The 16,173-nt window shown below is 37.0% G+C and overlaps 1 protein-coding gene across 1 annotated transcript in view; it reads left to right on the forward strand.

Moving 5' to 3' along the window:
- The window catches only part of PSIP1 (PC4 and SRSF1 interacting protein 1), a 35,039-nt gene extending 19,078 nt beyond the window's left edge, over positions 1-15,961 (forward strand). Inside the window, exons 9-17 of the mRNA XM_068176913.1 lie at positions 195-270; positions 1,119-1,344; positions 1,971-2,089; positions 4,365-4,420; positions 5,616-5,686; positions 9,339-9,440; positions 10,110-10,329; positions 13,105-13,216; positions 15,202-15,961. Of these exons, the coding sequence (XP_068033014.1) occupies positions 195-270; positions 1,119-1,344; positions 1,971-2,089; positions 4,365-4,420; positions 5,616-5,686; positions 9,339-9,440; positions 10,110-10,329; positions 13,105-13,216; positions 15,202-15,265 (1,046 nt within the window). The 3' untranslated portion in view covers positions 15,266-15,961. The remainder of the gene's footprint in view (positions 1-194; positions 271-1,118; positions 1,345-1,970; positions 2,090-4,364; positions 4,421-5,615; positions 5,687-9,338; positions 9,441-10,109; positions 10,330-13,104; positions 13,217-15,201) is intronic.
- The last annotated feature ends 212 nt before the right edge of the window (positions 15,962-16,173 follow it).

Consider the following 16,173-nt stretch of genomic DNA (forward strand, 5'->3'; position numbering starts at 1 on the left):
GCCAACACTTTAACTTTTCAAAGAGAACTTGATTAAGTTGGGTACTCAATTAACTTGAATTCTGTACATTAGCAAAGTAAGGACGTATATTTTGATTTAAACATGGCTTATGTCTATTGAGTAAGTATCTTGAGACATAGACAAGGAACAGATGGTGGCTGTGGACTAACCTGTTATTTCTGTATAACTACTAGCTTCTGAAGTAAAAGTTCCAAAACCAAGAGGGAGACCCAAGCTGGTGAAACCATCATGTCTTTTGGAGGGTGACTTGTGAGTTTTTTCTTAATATAAAGCTTCTTCATTGTCAACTGTGTTGTCCTTATGTTAAGACTTGTAAATTATTACTCCTGACAGGTTTTTTGCCCCGTTAGTGTTCAGTATAAGTTACTATTTGTGTAGATGCTTTTATAATACAGAGTCATTCAAGGAAGGACATTTCTGGAACATGAGAGGGATGATCTTAATCTTCCTAACTTGTCCAATCTGTACAAAATTCTTTATATGATTGTATGCTGAGTGAAGATGAAAGATGTTTATTAAGAAAAAATATCACACAAAAATAAAATAGTCTTTTTTTTCTTGTACATTTTTGTTTCAGAAATGTCATCTGATAAAATTGCAACACTGTTAGTTACCTGAATTTTGGTTTTGCTGTCTTCAGTTCTTATGTCAAGTCTAGTGCTCCTAGTAACTTAAGGAAAAGTTAAACATAGGTTTAGTTTTTTATAAATTGGCAGATACACAGTTTTGGAATATGAACAACTTAACTAAGAATATTTTATAAACCTAGTTTACAGTGTATGCACTCTGGGTCCTACAGACCCATCTGTGTGTGGGGAGTCCACTGAGAATTAACTTCTTGGATTAGGATCTCTGCACTTCTGTTAGTGTTACCTTCATTAGGCCCTCCATACTGATATTTATTTGTTGGGGGGAGTTTTCCCTCCACAGGTAGTGGGTTTTAATTTTTAGAGAAAGAGTTTGTGAAGAGTCATTAAGTGAATTGACTTCATCATTTTACTGTTCTGTGGTTAAAAAGACCCAGCTTCCTGAGTTAGAATGTTGTTATTTGAAGTCGCTGTAGATAATAGATGTGATAAATACTCTTTTTGTTTTAGTGTTAATGAGGAGGAGAAAGCAAAGAAAAAAGGAGCAGAAGAAAAGCCCAAAAAGCAAGGGAAAAAAGATGAGGAATATCAGAAGGAAGAAGAGAAATCAAAGAAGGAATTTGATAAAAAGGAAGGAAAGAAAGAAGCTGAACCAAAAAGGAAAAATGTTGCAAAAGTGGGTTCTGCATCAGCTTCTGATTCTGAAGATGAAGGAGAAGAGCAGGAAGGGGACAAGGTATAATTTTGCTTTCCTGATAAATTTATTATAGAGGAAAGTAGTATCACTGGAGGTCTTTCTTCAAGTTAATGCTAAATCTTAATGATGGTAGGAGTCTGGCATGGCTGGTGTACAGATACATAGAATAAAAGTTTCAGAACTATATTTTTCTCAAATAATGCTTTCAGGAACTTTAAGTATTTTCTAAGAAAAGCATCTTTTCTAAGATGTATTTTTAACAAAAGATTTAAATGTCAGGAGGGTTATGGATTTTTTTTTTATCTATGTTCCCTGGAAGACAGATCTTGTTTTCCTTGGGTGCATCTGGAGAATATGCAGAAATCACATGTGGCTTGAAATCACATTTTAAAAAGTACAAAACTGTCTCTGGCCAACAATTTTTAATGTCTTAATTTTTCTGGTGCTTAGTATTGCCCTTAGCATTGCACTCTGGTGCTTAGTTTTGAAAAGGAAAAAAGGAGAAAGGACTAATGAAATTGTGTCTAGCTTCAGGGAAAGCCGGTGTTTGTCAGGTTGCTCCATGGAGCAGTTATTTCAAAGATACTTAGTTTCATCTGCTTACAGAAACAATAATTTAATAATGTTACATTTCTTTCCAATCATAAAATGCCATATGAAAACAGAAGAAAAAAGGGGGAAGAAGTTTTCCTGCAGCTCACAGAAGAAACACTGTAAGAAGCCAACATGAGCGAGAAGTAACAGAAAGAAAGCGTAAGCAAGAGGAACAGACAGAATCTGAATCGTGAGTCTATTTTAACATGTGATGCCTGCAAGTTGTTGGAATATTTTGAAACTAACAGGAGGTGAAATTTCTGCAGAACTTCCAAACTGTTCTGCATTGTGTTCTACTGTTATCTCTCTCTGCCCTTTTTGGTTTTATATCTTCTTTTTGTGGGGAGGGTGAAAAGCCCCTTGAACCAAAATGGGCTGTTGTGGGAGAATAGGAAGAATGGAACATAGAAATTAAGTGATTGTCTGTCTTTCACTGATGTAGAATCTCTAGCAGAGGACAGCTTGTGTGTTTTCTTTAGAACTAACTTAAGAATATCCTTGTGAAAGGGGTTAGTGTGAAAAACTGTTCAGGACAGCCATATATTTTTCTTAAAATTTTTAGGACCTGATAGGTCCTGTTAATCCATAGTTATAGATTATTGATGAGGTATGGAATGCATAGGTTATCAGGAAAGCATTTCCTTCTCTCACTGACAGTTGGAGCACATGCTGTCAAACAGAACAAGGAAAAAGTAATTACTGTAGTATTGCAAAGCCAGTTGACTGTTACCGAGAATAAACTGCATTTAGAAGATTACTCAAATCAAACTTAAGAACAGAGAGAAGATCCCACCAGGAACTTGGAGAGTGGGACAATAGGAAGAAATCTGACTCATTCACTATTCTGTAAATGAGTGAAGAAGCTGCACCATGATGAGCTTGATGTTCTCATCCCCACCATTGGTGGGAGGGTAGAAGAAAGGGAAAGAACAAGGTAAAAGTTTGGAGGAAAGGAAGAAAATAAAGGTCGCCTTTAACTGTAACAAAAAAAAATCCTGTCTTTTTCACATTCACTAACAAAAATGTAGTTTGTTTGGGTATTTCTTTTCTCCAGCCCTTTTTCCTCTTCTTCCTGCCACTTCTCTGGAGATCTAACATAAATACTCTTCTACCTACTTGTGGCAAATCTAAACATTTCCATTTTCGGAGATACTAAATTACCTTAGCGTCTTTTAATATATCACTATTTATGCTGATTTGATTTTGGGAATCAAACTGTCATATATTGATTTTGTTATAAAAACCAAATTTCTGCTTTTTAATAGCTGTCATATTTCATGCATTGGAGGGTGGATAGAGTTTTGTTTCAGGAAGATAAAGGAGAAGTGGTGAATGGATAATGAATTTAATTCAATTGATGACTAATACCACAAAACTCAATATTGATAAAAAGCAAAACTAGTATAGGCTGATAAGTGTTGTGATTATTTTGCTCATCAGTTTAGTTTCCATTTTCTGGTAGCTACTTCATTAGTATTTATTTAGTTAAGGTGCCTTGTACACCATTCTGTACATACACAAAGGTAATGTGTACTGCTGAGATTGTATTACCAGTTGAAGAAGACAAGTTTCATGTTCTTTATGAAAGAAACATGGAAGACATGCAGGCCTAAATGTTTTATGTATGCATATTAGTATGACAGGAAGAAAACTAGTCACAGGATATTTAGTTATAATATGCTGAAATATGAAAATTCTGAAAGTAGGCTTTTAAGTCTCTCAGACAAAACTGAGGGATTGTTAAAAAGAAGTTCATTATCTTCTCTGCATAAAGAGCTCAAAAGCTTGTTTCAAAGATTTCTGCCTGTCTTCCTCCTATAACTGAAATGGTGATAATTTCTTTTGTTATTTTTCTTGAGTCTCAGCTTTATTTTCAGTGATACAATTGGGGAAAATTCAAGGAGGTTTCACTGCACTTGTAACAAATCTTTTTTTCTGTATTACTACTTCCTTCAAGAACTTTTAAATTATTACTGATACATTTATGGCCAATTGTAAGATATGTATACTGTTACAATTAATTATTTGAGAAAATAGTCATATAGGAACTCTCCATAAATTCCCTGTGGTAATGGTAAGTAATTCTACTCCTTTTGTCATGATAATTAAAATATTTTTTTCTCCCTAAGTTAGTTCTGTATAATGCCATTTTACCAGTTAATATGTTTTGTTACTATGCCACAAAAACTAAAATACAGTTTAGAAATGACTTGGTTTTTAAAGTCCTTTAATTTGCATCTTCTAGAAAAATACAGCTCTGAGTATGGAAGACTTATCAGCAGTACCTTAGCTAATTAATTTTTGTTAAATTGTTCATCCTTGAAAACCAGGGTTTGGCTCTTTGTGGTTTTTGCATGCTAATGTTTTGATAGGGATACTACTTCAAAATATTGCATCTCATCCAAAAACTGGAGGGGAAAAGCAGGCTTTACAACATTGTAAAAAAATTTCAACATTTTTGATAGGCAGAATAAAGAAGAAGGCAAGAAAGCAGAAGTTAAGAAGATTGACAAGAAGAGAGGTTAGTTCAAAGAATCTAACCAGTACTTTTTGGTCATTTTATATTTTGAACCGAATTTCTTCCTGGATAAGATAATGTACTGCTGAGGGTGGCTGTGTGGTCTCAGTCTGAGATGTTTGATCCATGATTTTTCTTTCAGGTCTGTGAAACAGTGCCTTTTTATTCTTCCATGTTCTTTGCGCAGTGCAGTGCAGTAGAACAGGTCTTTGCTATTCTGACTTCACTGTCATTTAACCTTTTAAACATCAGTCTCTTTTGTTTGTGAATATGAGAAGAAAGCTTTTATATTCTTCGATATAAATCACTTCAGTTATTCCAGTAATTTTTTTCCTTTGTATCTCCTCATAACACAATACTCATAACACAATCTACTCATAACACAATAAGGGACCTCTTGAAACTATTTAGATACTTCCTCTCACTAAGTAGGAGGCTTAGATTCAGATTACTATGGTCTTGCCTGCTGACTGACCTTCAGAGGGATAAGTAATTCTTTTTTCAGTACTCCCATCTTTGAGGGCAATCCAAACCACTGTCTGTAATCTGTAATTTGTAGTATGCTACAGATCGAGTGGCATGGACTCCACTCAACCCAGTGTTGCAGCAAGAGGGCAAATAAAAACTATCCAAACCCATCCAGGATGAGTTTGACCTAAAGAGAACTGTTTGGTTGCATTATTGTTCAGAATATGTACCAAATCCAAGCAGGCATTCAGCACGTAAATTAGGGAATGTCATGTCCATTCATCTTTTACACTTCTGAAACATGTGTGCTGGGGATATTTTATTTGTATGGATTTGGACTATAACTTGAATCGTGACCAGTTTACTGAAAATAAACCATCAGTATCCAGGTGTCCTGTCATGGAAAGTCTTACAACTTTGTAACTCTTAATATTTACTAAAACTGCTTGTTAAGCTGATCTATAATTAGAGGGTGACAGCTGTGTTTTGGAATAGAAATTTATTTTCAGTTCTAACTCCTACAGAAAATATTGCGTGGGTTGCCAGCCATTTTCAGTTTTAGAAAGGTGTGTACTTTTTTTCTGATTGTATTTATGTGTGTACCTGCATGTAGGATGCCTGCCTGTTTTCTTTTGCATTCTGTATGCGGTTCATTCTTGTGGAATTGTTTATGCAAAACCAAACATGATGTGATTAACAAATATTCATGAGTATTATTTTTAATCTTCAGAAACTTCAGTGGATTCTAGGCTTCAAAGGATACATGCAGAAATAAAGAATTCCCTCAAAATTGATAATCTTGTAAGTATTTTTTTAAACTGATTCATGTTTTAAATTTCAGTAGGAAATACTTGGCATGTGTTCTTATTTTAATTAATACTCTAAACATGAAAGGAATTTTTTCCATATGAAACATAGCTAGTGCTTAAATGTGGTTACTGTGGGCAGTGAAAGATAAGTGTCAGCAAGTGGAATCTGTTTTGTTTGAAAATACTACATAATAAATTATTTACCAGAAGCATTCAGATAGAATTATGTCAAATAGAACATCTGGTGCCAGGTCAGCTTGCTGAGCCACGTGGAAACACCAGAACAGTGGATGCAGTAGCAGGATGTAAGTGATTAGGGCTCCAGTCCACTGACTGCACTTACTGTCAAGGGAAATCTGCTTGTCAGGGGTTTGGATTTGGAATATTACTGATGGATGTTTGAGGCTTTCTGGCCTTATGACTATTTTTTTGCTGCTGCAGGTTTTCAGGTTGGGCACCAGTGATACAGTCAGAGGACACTTGGAAAGTATCAGTCATGACTGTGTGACTTTGAGGGTAATGGTAAAAGTATGGAGAATGCAGGTGGTGATCCCTTTATTGAGGAAAGGTCTCACAAAGGAATGGATAGGTGTGCTAGGAGGTGGAAGGATCCACCCAAAAGTAGAGCTGCCAGTGTGCTGGCCAGCCTGGTTAAAAGAGCCTCAAACTAGGAATGGTAGCAGAGGAGGAAATGGTGGAGCAGGATGGCAATCAGATGTAAACAGATGTCAGCAGCGTGATGTAAATTGACTTTGTACTCAACAGAATTTCTTTGCAGAACAGGACTGAAGTTGCATGACCTCAAGCATCAGCACATTGAATGAGGAATTGCTGGCAGCCCAGCATAATGAGGAAAACTCTCATAACCTTTCTGGAGTGTCAGCATAACTGTGTTTCTCTTAGGAATGGCTGTAATAATACATATAGTGTGAGGAGCAACTGTGGGGAACTGGACATCTCTCTACAGTTGCAGGGCTGTGGCTTCATTGGTATCAGAAATTTGGGTAGAAGTGATGTGAGCCTTGTCTTATATGTTTACAGGCTCTTTAGGAAAGATAGGTGCTGGGAAGACAAGATGAAGGATAACTTTATGTGAGAGACCAGTTGAAAGGTGTGGAGCTTTGCGAACTGGGAGCTTATGGGTCAGGATTAATGCAAACCAAAATAAGTGACATCCTGAGAATGTCTTCTGCAGATAACCTGATCAAGGAGAAGTAGAGAATTAAGTCATCTTAAGACAATGGGGAAACACCTTTGATTCTAACTGGAAGCTTAAAACATCCTGGTATTTGCTGAAGGGACATGCAGATAACACAGCAAAGGAGGAAACTTCTGGAGTTTGGTAATTGCCTAACACAGGTGATGAAGGAGTTGATAAGGCAAGACCTGATCCTCCAGACAGCAAAGATCTGCTCAGGCATATGAAGGTCAGGGGCAACCTTGGCTGCAGTGACTGTGATAGTGAAGTTCAGGGAGAAGGGAGCAGGATGAAAAGGATCACAGCCCTGGACTCAGGAGAGCAGACTTTGACCTCTGCAGGGGTCTGCTTGGAAGAATTTCTTGAGAGACCATGCTAGAGGGAAGACAGGACAAGGAGATCTGGCTCACTTTTAGGGATTACCTCCTTCTCAAGGTTGATTCATCTTAATGTCTAGGAAAATGTGGGCCTGTGCTGAATGGGATAGGCAGATAGGCACTTTAGTGAAAAACGAGTAACAAGTAGTGAAAACGGCAAAGGTAACCAGTGTCTTCTTGAGTTCAATTTGCTTGTACAATTCTGTTCAAGAATCCTAGGTCCCTGAGACCATGGGAAGATTAAAACAAGAAAATCTTGATGCTCAGAGGACAAAGATCAAATTAGAAAACATTTAGACAGAGACCCAATACAGAATAAGCATAAGAGTGCCAGAGGAGCTGGATGATGTCATTGTCCATCCACTCCATTTTGTTTTTGAAAAGTCATGGTGATGAGGAGCTGGTTCCTGAGGATGGGAAGAAAGCAAATGTCACACTCATCTTGCAGAAGGAGGATCTAGGTTACTACAGGCCAGTCAATCTCACACCGATTACTTTAAATGTGATGGGAGAAATCCTCCTGGAAATTGTTTCTAGTGATATGAAGTACAGTAAGAGCTCTGAGAGTTGTCAGCATAATGAAGATGAAATTATGCTTGACTAAAATGATGTCCTTTTGTGAGATGATCCTCTTGGTGGATGAAAGAGTGCATATTGTTTCTGTTAAGATTAAAAAGGCTTTTGACACTGTCTGTCTGGACAGCTTCAAAGATAAACTTAAGAGAAGTCTGAACTAAAAAGGCAGATGAAAAGGTGGACTGAAAACTGGCTGAACAGCAGGACACAAAAAACAAATCGGTGGTAGAGTCTAGCTACAGGCCAGTCACTAGTAGTCAGTACTACTAAAACATGTCATTAAAGACTGGGATGATGATACAAACCACACCTATTGCAAGTTTGCAAATGATACAAAACTGAAATCAAAGGTTTCATAGGAGTATTGACATCCAGAGAGACTTGAACAGGCTGGAGAAATGGGCCAATAGGTACTTCATCAACTTCAATTACAGTAGTGCACCTGTGGAGCAATAACCTCATGCGTCCACCATGAGCTGGGGACTGAATGGCTGAATAGCAGCTTGTCAGAAAATAACCTGAGGGTATTGGTGGACACCAAGCTTAGCATGAGCCACCAATACAGTTCTGCAGCTAAAGTGGCTAACAGCTTTCTGGGCTACATTAGAGAGAGTTGCTAGAATATGGAAGGAGTGTGGTGGTTGTGCTCCACCTGGCACTGATGAGACACTGGAATGTATTTTAGGCTCCCTAGAACAATAGAGACATGGACCTACTATAGGATGCCCAGTAAAGGGCCACAAACATGGATTAGTGGCTTGGAGCATGTGTTGAAAAAGAGGAGGCCAAGAGAGCTGGGAGTTCAATCTGGGGAAAATAGATAAGAAAATAAGCATGAATGAAGAAATATGGTATGAGGAGCAGCAAGCTGTTCCAGCTAGGGAAACAGAGAGTTGTTCTGGGTGTTGGAAACAAAGTTCTGTTAGTGAGGTGGTGGGGGACTGCCTTGTGCTAGACTTAATCAGTTCCAGCCTGCTCCAGTGGAGGAACCACTGCAGGGCATGACTGGGCCCCTCAGACTGGATGGTGGTGCATCTGTGAAAACTTGCTTAAAAAGAGGGCAAAGCATACTAGGTAGCAGGGAGTGTATAAGGACAGTTCTTTGTATTAACTACAGTGCTTTCCTGCCTTCTCAGTGGTTAATCACTTGTGAAAAATTGTGCATGGTAAAGCCTGACTATGGTGAGAAGCTCTGAGCATAGAAGCTCTAGAATCATGAAAGCAGCATAAAGCTTGCTTTTTATGTATGTTGAAAGCATAAAATTGTTAAATGTTACAACTTAATTAAATGTAATCTGCCTTTTATGGGAGTAGCTAAGTGACAACTGGTGTTACATTTTTGTTGTCAAGTTTGACTATATAAATTGTTCTAAAATTAAGTACATAGTCAAACTAAGGATATTATAGGAAGGTGTCATTGAGTACAGAAGTTAGGTTAGCATGGCTAAAGATTACTAACATGTAAGTCTTCAGACTAATTTTTTGTTATACAGGACGTGAACAGGTGTATTGAGGCTCTTGATGAGCTTGCATCCATTCAAGTCACAATGCAACAAGCTCAGAAACATACAGAGATGATCTTAACTCTCAAGAAGGTGAGATTTTCAATGTTGGTTAATGTAGAGTGTATGTTTTCTTAAATTGATACCAGCTTTATTTACTATTGGAGTACTCTGTCCAGTCTGGATCCCTACTGATCAATAATGATGCAGACAGACTGGAAAGGGCCCAGAGAAGGGCTGTCTAGAAGATCAAAGGGCTGGAGAACCTGTCCTATAACCAAAGACTAAAGGGTTTAGTTCTTTCCTTGGAAAAGTCATCACGTTATTCCACCTGTTTAAAGGGCTACTGCAAAGAGAGGGTTGAGGCTTTTGTCTTCTCCAGATGTGGGGCAATGGGTACAAGTTGCACTGGGAAAGGTTTTATTTTGATACTAAAAAACTTATTTCTTTTTTTTTTTTTTACAGTAAAAACAATTGTTTTACTGTAACAGCCTCCTCAGGGATGTGGTGGAAAATTCCATCACTAGAGGTTTTCAAATTGTGATGGGATCAAGGGTGCTTGATAATGTGGTCCCTTTCCCATGAAGGGCAGGACCAGAGGATCTTTTGAGGTCCCTTTCAATCTGGCAGTTCTGTGACACTTCAAGTGCAAAAGTCTTTTATCTCATTGTAGGTTAAATGAAGAATTTAAGCTAGCATGTAATGAAATTATACAGATATTTAAGCACCTAAGCAGAGCCTGTTTTATTACTTTGATTTCAGATACGGAAATTTAAAATTAGCCAAGTTATCATGGAGAAATCTACAATGCTATATAACAAGTTCAAGACCATGTTTCTGGTTGGGGAAGGAGATTCTGTTCTTTCCCAAGTACTGAATAAATCACTTGCTGAGCAGAAGCAGCATGAAGAAGCTAATAAAACCAAAGAACAGGGGAAGAAAGGAGGAAACAAAAAAACTGAAAAGGAAAAAGACCAAACAGGTAAGTCACTGTGGCTTTACTTTCTTGTCACATAAAAGACATAGTCTCCATTAATTTCTGAGCCAGCTTCAAAATATACTTGATGCAGGAGTTTCACCAGTCTATGTAAACCTTTTCATATCTGAAAATGTCAAGGACAGTACTGCTACAAATAAGTTTCAAATTCAACATAACATTTACCATGGCCATTTTATCTCAATTGGCTAAATGAAATGGCTTTTGCAAAAATTAAGTCTTGCAAATTTTACTTCTGTAAATTATCTAACTTGATAATGTTACAGAATTAAAAAAAAAAAACAAAAAACACCCAAAACATTAAATGTGAGGTAGAATAGCATACTACCATTGTTGCACTTTAACCCAAGCCAGCAGCTAAGCCCCTTACAGCCTCTCGCTCACTCCTCCACCGGTAGGATCAGGGAGAGAATCAGAATCGTAAAAGGAAGAAAACTTATGGGTGAAGACAAACAGTTTAATGGGGAAAGCAAAAGCTGTCCACATAAAAGCAAACCAGTGCTTCCCATGGGCAGGCAGGTGTTCAGCCATGCCCAGGAGATCAGGGCCCCCACACATAATAGGAAAATAAATGTCATCACTCAAATATATTCCCCCTTCCTTTCCCCCTACTTCACATGCTGAGCGTGATGCCATATGGTCTGGAATGTCCCTTTGGTCAGTTTGGGTCACCTGTCTCGGCTGTGTCACCTCCCATGTTGCCCCAACTTCTTCCCCAATGTGGGAACATAAAAAGGCCTTGGCTGTGTGTAAGCCCTGCACAGAAGTAAAAAAAATCCCTGTATTATCAACTTTGCATTCAGCACAAGTCCAGAACACAACCCCATATTCACCACCATCAAGAAAATTAACCCTACCCCAGCCAAAACCAACACAATGTTCTATTTCTCCAGTAGATTTTTGGTACCTAAGCTTCTGCCACAATGAGAAATTGAAACTGCTTATCCCTAGTCTCTTTCTATGTAGCAGCAACTTTTAACCACTTCTGTTAGTTTCCTGCTGCAACTTCAGTAGTTCAGCGTAACAGTAAAGAAATAATAATTTATGTCAGGAGAATGTATTTATACTCTTAACAGTACAGTTCCACATCTGTCATGAGCACTTGTACAGCAGAATATCAAAAGCTTTCTGTAGTAAGCATGCTCAATAATAACTTTAAGTCAGTACTAAAATATATACATTTTTAAATAGAGGAACAAAGTGAGATAGACACACTGGAAAGCTATGTGGCAATATAGGAGTTCTACTCATCTATTCAAGTTACTTAGATCCTTGATCTCCACAAGCACCTCACAGAAACTACATTTACTTTGAAATTGATTTCTGGGAGCAGAACTGGGTTTTTTTTCAGAAAATCATTTAAAAGTTACACCACCCGGATCAAGACTAAACAAATTACTATAACAAATTAGGGTAACTGAGGTGCCAAGGATTCAACACAACTATAGTAGGAATGTCTCTATACTTGTAACTTAAGAAAGCTAGGATGATTTTAAAATCCAACCATTTTCTGGTGAGAGGATGTATGATGAAGTAGAGGTTCACAGATACAGATCTTTTCCCAAACAGCACAACTAATACTTTAACAAAGAAACTACACTGAGAGGCTTCCTGGGCATAGTCTGGCTAGTGATGCCACTCCAGGTAAGGTTAACACAACTTCAGCAGAACACAGTGAAATACCGCATTTTTGCCCAGTCACATGGAGAATGGGAAGTTCTGTCCAAGTAAAGGGATATTTTATGGAAGTAATTTTATTCTTTATTTGCTGTAAAAAGAAAATCTGATCCTTACATGCATTCTTTTGCCCTTTTAAAAACTGAACTGCTGAACCCTGATTATCTTCACAATGATAGTCAATACAGAATGATGCTGTAATTGGTGGTACTTAATGTACAGCATCAGATTATCTGCTTTGTAATAAGGAAATACAGCATTTACTGTTTTATCGAATTCCTCCTGTGGCCTTTGAGTTCAGAACTATTCTGAGCAAGTATAAATAGATATACTGTAAAAATTCAGATGAATAACATCTTGTCTTTTTTTCTTACTGTAGCTCAGTAGTTTAATAGAGGAGTTCTCTTATAAATCTGCAACTTCAAGTAAAATAGACCATCACTTCAGAGAGTGACGTTCCTCAACTCACTTAAAACTCACTGGCATGTAATACCACAGCAAAACATGTAGTCATCACAAAAATTCTAAAAGATGTTAAATATTTCTGCACTGACTTCACTAAAGACACCTTCCAACTAGTGCTGCTTTTCTGCTTGAAAAATTCATGCTATCATTAAACATTTATATAACTTCTATTTTGATTATATGTAATTTATGGTGGGAGTTAAGAGTAAATGTGATGGAATGAATAACTTCACCAGTTATAGCAACAAGAATCCCCAAAATTAACTGACCTGGTTAGAGTGGTAAAAAGAATTTACTACTGAAGTATATTCTCTCACTGCTCAGAATACAAACAAGCATTAGGCCTATGATCTGTAGCCTAGCAAGCACAGGAAGAACTTGAAATTGCATGAAAAATACAAACTGCTTAATTCCCATAGGATGAGGCACATTACATGGGATGTTCAGAAGTTGAAGCCATATCAGTTAGTGTCTTTTGTATTGTTTCAGCTGCCTGGATATCAAGGTGAGGGGAAAATATTTATATTTTATTTGATTAAGGTAAAGAAATTATTGGGGGATATTATAATACAGTTTTATTCCATGCAAGTACCACTTTTCTGCTATTTCATTTTAAAGGTTCAAAGATTCTGAATGGAGGGTCTGAAGCCCAGGACACCAACCAGTCACAACACAATGGAGAAAATGCTGAAGAAAGGAAAGATAGGCATGAAGTTGGCAGTAAGAAAAAGTGAGTTAATAACCTTACTGAGCTGAGGATCTGTTCTGCTCTAGTTTAAACACGTAAAATAGAACAGCAGCAGATGGAAGTTACTTAACCATGTTAAGGTACTATTTTCTTCAGAGAGTTTGCTATCAACTTTAGAGAATAACAGTGTGCACATCTTCTGTTTAAGTTTTGAATGAATATTCTTTCACTTGCTGCTGTGGTGGAGACTTAAAAAACATAACAGCATGTCCTGCTATTGGAAAGGATCAGCATGTGGTGGACCAGGGCAAAGTAAAAGCTTTTTCTTGTGTTTTAGGCTATTAAGTTGGAAGCAAAGGAAGTCTGAACCAAGTCTTATAGAAACTAATGAGATTTATTAGTATTTTTTGTGAACTCATGTATTGTCACCAACAGACAGCCACTTTAAATCATATTCTACAGTTTGGCTATAAAAATCACTCAAATGCAGGTAAACTGCAGGCTAGGACTTAAACCTGTGAAATTCCAGAAGTCTGAATGCTTCATAGAGTTGAATGCACTCGTTTTAAACACAAAACCATAAGAATGCTTGAATTTGTCTGGCATTAAGTATTTAAACCTTGGTTGCAGTGAAAAATATGTTTTGTAAACATAAGCAACAAGCAATGAATCTCTTACAGAAAGAGAAACACTTAATAGAATTTAGTAACAAATTCGAAGTACACTTTGTCTTCTGCAGGCACTCTGCACCTTGCACTCAGAGATTCTTTTTGTTCAGCAGTATGTATTGGAGCAAGCTCCTTTCATCACTGTCTTCAAGCACATCTGGAGAAACTGCAGCTGCCTGGCATTCTTTTGGCTATCTGCCAAGTTAAAATTATACAAAAGAGTGGAATATTGACTGTTATTTACAGTAAGGTAAACACAACAAAACAACACTAAAAAAAACCCACTTAAGATGAAAATTTAGCTGATATTTATTGTGAGGCAGCATCAGAAGTACTGAAGTGGATTTGGGAGTTTTCAACCACTTATACTGAATACTCACTTGGTCTGAACAAGGAACATGCTACAGGAGCACAGTGGAGTTACAAGTGTAGGTTCTCATACAGGTTATATTCTAGCCCCCTGCTTAAACAAATTAAATAAACATTTCTATTAAGTGTGTGTATGGTGTTTGCTGTGGCTTTGAACCTACACTCCAATGATCTTTGACTTTGATAACTTACAGGTAGCTAACAGCAAAAAAACACAGATTATTAAATAAAACCCTTGCAAATACAGTGCATGTTGAGAAGTGCATCCACACATCTGAATTCAAGCTCCACACTCTCCAGCATACAAACTTCTTTTCATTCAATATTTTTTCTACATTTTTATTTGCAATATTTGGCTTCTTATAAGTGAGAAACAAGTAAATGAAATCAATAATGTCCAAAACACCTGTGTGGCTCACTCGAAGCAAAGAGCTGGTAAACCTCTTAAATCACAGGACTATATTTGGTTCTGAACATTTCTCCCTCTGCTAGAGGGAATACATGTCTGTAGCTTTCTGAAGATGTAATTCAGAAATTTTGAAAAAAGTTCTGTATCTTAATATTTCTGATCTGATTGGCACTTAAGAACATTTTTCAGGTGTTTTTTTGTAAAAAATACATACTGCTCCACAAAGTTACCTCAGTGTTCAGGGATACAGTGGATTTCAGTGGCAGGAGGTAAAGCATGTTAAGCTAGAGCACTTTTCCACCTAAACTGACATACAGTACAGATACAAATGGAGCTCTGAATGACTGACCTTTCACAGCCCATCACATACATCAATAGTGATGCCACTAACTGCCAGCTTAGCTTCAGGTTTCAGGGTGTTGTTGGGGTAATAACAGTATTGCTAACAGCCTCAGTTTTCCAGACTTCATGTACTGCTGAGTGTTCATCAGCATTCCTTGCTCTAGACTGTGCAATCACCTGGAATAAGTCTTGCTTGCTGCTTTTGTATGTGATCAATAATGTTGCTTTATTTTTTCTAGGACGTGTGGTGAAGAGAGAGAGCTTGAAAAGCCAGTAGATGATTCTGCCTTTGAAAACAAATGACATCACTGAAGTTTTGTTTGGTTTTTTTAACTACAAATTAAAGAGGATTGTTAAGTTTTGCATTTGAAATCTATATACTGCTGAAATTCTAAATAATTTTATAAGCATAGTATTTTGAAGTTAAATTTTGTGGAAAAAAGTCCCTTTAATCTTGGTTTTGAAGTATTTAAAAACTTTTGCCAATAGTTATATCCAGTATTAACAAGTAACATGTTTCAAAAGATGAAAATTCCACTTACAAAATGCTTATATGTTATAGGACTTAGAGTTGTAGTATATTTTTAACTTGCTACTGTGTGTTTGTCTAGTTAATAGCAGGTAAAAGTGTAAATACTTCTAACTCTCCAGTTGTTTTATTTGTATAAAACCTCTCTTCCTATGATACTTACCTCTGTGCAGTTTTTCAACTCTTGTTGGGGATGTCTTTTCACTGTGTTTTGTAGGAGTTGAAAGCAGCATTTTTACAGGTGTTACAATGTTAATGTATGAGTATACTTCATTGGGTTTTTTTTTAATAAGTTTAGTTCTGTTCCTGCAAAATGCATTGTGCCAATTTACTGCAATGTGACTTTTATGGTTTGCTTTTGCTATAGAAAGTATACTGAAAAGTGTGGTGTTCTCACAGAACCTGCTGCTGCAGATTGGTTGGAAAACACTGTCTTCAACGATTTATGGAATTAAAGAATTTTAAACTGATTAAGACATCCTTGTATAGACAGAACCATTCATAGGAAAAACATGAGTCTTGTTTTAGTACTATTTTGATTTTACTGCTTTGGCATTAACTTGGGGATCCCTAACTAGAATTTTAACAGAAACACTGGTAAAGTGTTTTAACTCCTGGAGGCATGAAAGAGAATAGAACAGGTACAAACCTCTCTGAAGTATGTTTCTTGAAACACAAACTT

Source organism: Anomalospiza imberbis, chromosome Z, assembly GCF_031753505.1.
Source record: "Anomalospiza imberbis isolate Cuckoo-Finch-1a 21T00152 chromosome Z, ASM3175350v1, whole genome shotgun sequence".
NCBI classification, from domain to species: Eukaryota; Metazoa; Chordata; class Aves; order Passeriformes; family Viduidae; genus Anomalospiza; species Anomalospiza imberbis.